The sequence below is a fragment of the Nuphar pumila genome, chromosome 16 (genome assembly GCF_984573655.1).
Source record: "Nuphar pumila chromosome 16, dmNupPumi1.hap1.1, whole genome shotgun sequence".
Lineage (NCBI taxonomy): Eukaryota > Viridiplantae > Streptophyta > Magnoliopsida > Nymphaeales > Nymphaeaceae > Nuphar > Nuphar pumila.
Window position 1 is genome coordinate 82,061,523 of NC_143264.1, and position 6,723 is coordinate 82,068,245.

Genomic DNA, 6,723 nt, shown 5'->3' on the forward strand with positions numbered 1-6,723 from the left:
AGCATTGGAACGTGCGGTCGAGCCCTTAGACCCTCAGGGAGCCCTCAGAAAAGCAAAAGTTCAAGAAAACATACATTACCTCAAGAAGGGACAAGAAGACTCGAAGCACTGAAGCCTTTTCTTTTCTTTTTAGATTAGGGTTTTATTTTATTTTATTAATTGGGTTTGTAATAAAACCATTTATTTATTTTGTTTAAGCCCTCTGCGTAGGGCCGTACTCTCTTAGTTAGTTAGTTATTTAATTAATTTTATTTTGGCAATAAAGAGTAGTTTAGCTTGTGTGTTTGAATACAAAGTATTTTCCGTTCCCTGAGATCGACCCAGACTCCACCACTAGTGCGAGCCGGTTTTATATTTTTGGTGTCTGGCTTTCACTGAATTTTAATTAAAAATATTATTTGAAAAGGGTTTCATAAAACTTACACCACACACATATAAAGGGGAAACTGAAATATGTTTAATGGTATGCATCCAGATTTTTTAATTTTTTATTTTAATCTAACCTTGTAAATGCATTCAGTCCATTTGCTGGGAATCAACTATTGGATAATCAAAATTTGATCAAGAAATGCAATTTTTTATGCTTTAATATTTATAAAATTCTAAGTCATTGATTTAAAACCCTTAAAACATACTTCTTATACACCATAATTGGATGATCCAAGACTAGGCTTTTATAAAAACAAGTGCCTAGATCACATCCGTATGATAAATTTTTCAAAAAATTATAAAAATCTTGGTTCATACCAGTAAATATATTTGGTTGGTAAACATATTTCAGTTACCCTATATATATATATATATATATATATATATATATATATATATATATATATATATATATATATATATATATATATATATATATATATATATAGTTGGTGCCTACTAAAGTTAGGAGACTACCATGAGCGTATGAGCACTTTTAGAGTGTTTTTGGCAAATTTGATTCTGAAGATGTATTTGACATGGCTGATTTGCTAGAAAATGACACCTGCATCATAACTTTTTATGAAAAAACACGATTTTTTCAGCTTGAATATTTATACAAATTGTAAACCATTGATCCAAAAATTTGGGTCGGATCTAGCTAGTGGTGACTAAGGTTGGGTATGACCCAATCCCAACCCATAGTAGGTCTGATAAGATCCAGCTTGATAATAAAGAAGGAAGCCCCAATAAGAATTCAGGTCAAATCCATGGGTTTCGTTTAGCATACAAAGCCAAGTATTCTTTATAAAAATTCATATTAGATTCGGTCCGACAAGATCCCAATTAAGATCCAAAATTTTGGATATGAATAACATGCATAATATTATTTGACTTGTTTACAGATCAGGTCAGGGTTTTGCGAACCTTATAGAACTGGCCGATTATGGTTTTTCTTATGACTGGTCTGATCGGACCTGGGTCCAGACCCAGCAGCAGCAGCACAAAGTTGAATATGAGCCTGGACACGCACGGAACTGGTGAATGTCGGGCATGTTGGCATTTGACACCGAGATCGGTAACAAATATATTAATGAATGAAAAGAGAAAGGGTACAAGTAGGGGTGGCAAAACCTGACCCAACCCGCCAACCCGACCCGCCAACCCGTTTACCCTACCCAACCCATTTATTAAATGGGTTGGCGGGTCGTGTCGGGTTACCCGTTTATTAAACGGGCCGGGTTCGTGTTTGCCACAGCCGACCAGTTTAATAAAAGGGTCGGGTTCGGGTTGAGGTATGCTGACCCGCCAACCCGACACGATTGCCACCCCTAGGTACAAGTGTTTGGGAAGGATCAACCTAAGTCTCTTCATATATAATTGACTTGCAATTTCCAGTCATCAAATATTTTTATGCAAACAATAGGACAATCGGGCAATTACGTAGATGGTCCTCGTTTTTATTGGAAATACCATTGGTAACCTCAAGCTAAATAATATAATATAGTCAATATATTGTTCACTTGTCACTTTCTCTTTGTCGCCTAAACATGTAGGCAGAGCCGGACCTGTCAAGAGGCCAATGAGACTTGGGCCTCAGGGCCCCTGGGCAAAAAAAAAATTTAAGAGCCCATTTTTAATAGGGATTTCATTTTTAATGGAGACAAAAAACAGCAAAAAAAATTTTAGGGGCCCCAAAAAAATTGGAGGCGCTGCCCTCGAACTCCTACTATTAATAGGGGCTCAAAAAATTTTGAAGCGCTGCCCCAAACTCCTACTATTAATAAGGGACCTATTTTTAGGGAGCCCATTTTTAATAGGAGCTCAAAAAATTTTGAGGCCCTACCCCAGAACTCCTGCTATTAATAGGGAGCCCATTTTTTCCCTCCGCCTCAGGCCCCATAAAACACAGGTACGGCCCTGCATGTAGGAGTCTGATTTTTCAGGCGACAACTTACATAGCACCTGATTTTTTCAGGCAACAACTTACACGACCTTGATTTTTCTCGGCGACACTTACACTGAGCCTAGTTTTTTAGGCCACAACATAGACAAAATGGTTTACAGAAGGGCACTTACTTTTGTAGGCGACAAGAGGGCAAAAGTGTCAAGTAAACAATAAGTTGGCCATGTTCGTTATATTTTAAGTAGTAAATTGGCCATGTTTGCAATATTTTTTCAAGTTGCGGTCAAAACTCAGATTTGTGTTAAAAGTGAGTGCTGGTCTAGGCTGCCATTGTCAGTAGAACAATCTACACAAAATTATATAGGTTGGGAGAGTTAAAATGTAAAACCATGAAAAGTATAGTAACAAATAAGATGCCTTGGATCCGGATCTGTACACTAATTGTGAAACAGTTGAGAATTAATCTGAGAATCAAAAGTCGTGTGCCGTTTGGACTGATTGATGGCATCATTGAGTTGCTACTGTATTCCCGTAATGGACTTATCTATAAAATTCTTGAAATAACTTTATTTTAAAGGTGATGGCTTAATTTTGACAATTGCCAACTAAACATGCATTGCGGGTGCATGCCTGAGGGTGTGTATGTGTGTGCATATGTTCCTTTTTTTTGGATTTATAGCAGGAAGACCTGGTTGCTCTGGCTCAGCGGTCGTCGTCGTGCCGGTAACTTAAAACTCTAAGGCTAGGACCCCTGCCCTGAGGCCCATGCTATGCATTGGCTTGTGCAGAAGGATGACACCTATGAGAATCGAATCTTGACTGCCCGTCTAACAGCCATACCTATGGTCATCGTGCTGATGGCGTAAACCGCCGCGACGCTAGGACCCTCGCCCTCTGAGGCCTATGCTGGCGTCAGTTTGCACAGAAAATTGAAACTTTATGATTGGTATATACTAGCTTAAACTACACCAGCATCTTCTCTCAAGCACTTCTAAATAAAAAGAAAAACACATTTTAATGATACAAGTCATAATCATTCAAATATTTTCATAAACCAACTACAAGTACTTCCTTTATTGGATTACAGGCATCTCGGTAAGATTGGAGAAGGGTTCTATCTCAGAGTTGTTTAACTCAACAACTAAGTTGAACTCACCAAGGGTAAAACCACTTTGCACTAAAAAAGAAACAAAAAGACCAATACGATAACTTCAACAGCTTACATAGACCCCAAACATTTATTGGGACTCACCACTTGGATCTCTAGGCACACTTGTAGCCAGGGGGAATTTTGCAACCACAGGTGTTGGCAAGCAAGGTGAGCTTGACATCAAGGCCTACCTTGATGCCCAAGACATCTGCCTTTACCACAGTGCACAAGCAAGCAGCTGCCTCAACATCCGCCAAGCCCTTGATGAGAGGGCAGCACTGAGACCCACTTGGGGGGTGGCCAATCACTAGGTGGAGCAATCCACCTAGCAGGTCAACACAAGCAGCAAGCTTCAAGGTGTCAATGGGACAGTGTGGGTATGCTGGGTAGTGAGGTTTAGGGATCACTGGTACCTTTGGTTTTGGTGGTGGCTTGTAGACTGGGGTTCCACAAGAAGGGCAAGCAGTGGCACATTGAATGAGGGCCATTGCTACCAAGAGAGCAGGGATCACCTTGGATGCCATCTCGCCTGTCACCCACACAGATGCACTTGGATATTTGCTTGCTCTTGTGGTTGGTGAGTGTGGTGCTCACTGGATAGATAGGGTCTTATATATATAGGGGATAGGAGCGAAGGGATTAATGGTAATTATCTTGTGCACAAAAATAATTGTGGCCATGTGACATCGACCGTCCGGACGTAGCTGGCATCTCTAGTGAGGAAACAGCCATTTACCTTTGGAAGTTTGTCTGATTTCCTGGTTACGTTAACCACAGTTGAAAACATGGTGGGTGGGGATACTACAAAACCAAGATAAGAGTTTTTGTGTTTTTAATATCATCTCTCTCTCTCTCTATCTCTCTCTCTCTCTCTCTCTATATATATATATATATATATAGAGAGAGAGAGAGAGAGAGAGAAAGAGAGAGAGAGAACCCGTATCTTCAGACGGGTTTTCCTTAAAACTCGTTTGGACGCAGTGTAACGCCACCCATCTTTTTTTCAAAAAAAAAAAAAAAGATTTAGCATCGGTTTTTGAACTGCGCTAAATCATCATTTTTCTGCCCAGACCTTTAGGGGTGGTCAAGACCGCCACTAAAAGTCTGTAGCGTGAAAAAATATAGACAACATCTTTGCTGTTTGATCACGTGTGATCAACGGCAACGCTTACAAACAATCCTCAAACACTTTAAGTATTTGATGATACACTAGATTTTTTTTAAAGCTTTAAAATCAATGGCTCATAATCTTCATAAATATTCAAGCATTCAAAAATCATATTTTTTATCAAAAATACATGATCCAATGGTTGATTCCTAGCAAATTCTCTGTGCCAAGCACATCCACATGGTTGGATTTGTAATATATATATATATATATAGATAGACAGATAAAGAGAGAGAGAGAGATTGGTTCCACCTAACGGTCCATAAAGTGTGGATAATAGTGTTTTTCATTAATGTTGCAAGCCATGTTTGATAAATCAGACCCACAAATCTGCTCAGCATAATCTATTTGCTAGAATTCAGCTATTAGATCATACTTTTTTTATGAAAATTGTGTGATTTTATAAGCTTTAAAATTTATAAAAATTTTGAGTCATTGATTTTTTAACTCTTTTTATTTTTTTATTTTTTTGACAAAAAAGTTGGGGTTAGGCGGTCACTACAAGAAAATACGTATTAGCGACGGACGTTATCCGTTGCAAACTCCTTCGCTAATGTGTTTAGCGATGGATTAGCAACAAATTATCGACGGATAGCGTCCACCGCATAATTCTAGTCGCTAAATTGTGATAGACTTTAGTTGTCGCTACGCCGTCACTACTTAGCGATGGATTAGCGATGACTTATGTTCATCGTTGATTCGTCGCTAATTAGCCACGGCATAGCGACGGATTATATCCGAATATAAACCATCGCTAACTTTTGATTGACGGATTAGCGATGGATTAAAGGCTGTCGCAAAACATTACCTGATTGAAATTGGCAACGACTTAACGACGGATATAATCTGTCGCTAATCCATCGCAAAATTTAAAAAAAAAGAAGAAAAAGAACCCTGAGCTGTGCGCCTCATACGCCTTGAGGCGAGGCGCGCCTCAGACCGAGGTGCACATAATCCTTTTTACAACAGGACTTTCAAAGAAGCTCGATGAGGTCGACTACCTCTGTATGTGCTGCATTGCATTATAGCACACTCATCCGATGCCCATCAATCCTAATTTCATCAAGAAACAACAAAAGAAATTTAGTTAACAAAGCAAGCACTGTAGTTACGCGGCAATGCGATCAGAAGAAACTTTGAACAGATAAATCAACGAAGACATAGATGACAACCAAACCGAGAACCCCTAGACGCGGCAAAAAAATAAAAGAGCGTCCAAGAAACGTGATTCGATCAAATCTCACCGCGGTTTTGAGTTCGTCGACCTGTGACCGTTCAATAGCCGGTTGGAAAGTATGAGCGGAGGAGGCTAGGCCGGTTCTCGATCGATTTCTCATCCTGCCTAGTGGATGACGAGGGCGGTGGAGAGGAAAGCGTGGCTAAGACTCTGAGGCTTCAATTGGAGAGGAAGAGGTTAGGGCACAGATCGATGCAGGGAGATGAGAAAGGGGACGACGAGCTCCCCAATCCAACTAGCAACGGTGACTCCAACTCCTCTTCTTCCTCGCATTCCTCCGCCACAAAGTCACATTTCGACCATCACCTGCCAGGCTTCTCGGGGAAGCCAGACGATCTGAAAGAGAAGCACGTCGTCTGGTGCTTTAATCGAACGACTGGGTCGATTTAAATTTTGCACGGGGAGAGAGGGAAAATTTTGTGGCCTAGATGGGTCGGTTTAAATTGAAAAGTAGCGACGGATTAGCGAGGAAATTTTTCCGTCGCTAATTAGGGACAGATTAGAGACGAAAAAAATCCCTCGGTAATTAGCGACAAAAAAATTCTCTCGCTAATTCCGTCGCTAATTAGCATTTTTTCTTATAATGTTTGGTGACGAAAAAATATCGTCGCTAATCTGTCACGACTTAGCGACGGGAATAGCGATGAAAAACTTTATGTCGCTAAGTTGTGACGAAGTTTAAGACATAATTTTTTTGTAGCAAATCCGTCCCTAATTAGCGACAAAATTTTTTTCATCGCTAATTTCATAATTTTTTTTGAATGTTAGCGACAAAGAGTTTTCTCTCGCTACTCCATCACAAATTTGTAGTGGAAAAAACCCGTCGCTAATTA

At 39.8% G+C, this 6,723-nt stretch overlaps 1 protein-coding gene across 1 annotated transcript; it reads right to left on the reverse strand.

Moving 5' to 3' along the window:
- Positions 1-3,293: 3,293 nt before the first annotated feature.
- On the reverse strand, positions 3,294-4,009 carry LOC149813840 (cortical cell-delineating protein-like). The gene is made up of 3 exons (XM_089991216.1): positions 3,607-4,009; positions 3,421-3,512; positions 3,294-3,326 (listed from the first exon to the last, which is right to left on the reverse strand). Exons 1-3 carry the CDS (start codon positions 4,007-4,009, stop codon positions 3,294-3,296), a joined length of 528 nt encoding a protein of 175 aa, XP_089847342.1.
- Between the last annotated feature and the right edge of the window lie 2,714 nt (positions 4,010-6,723).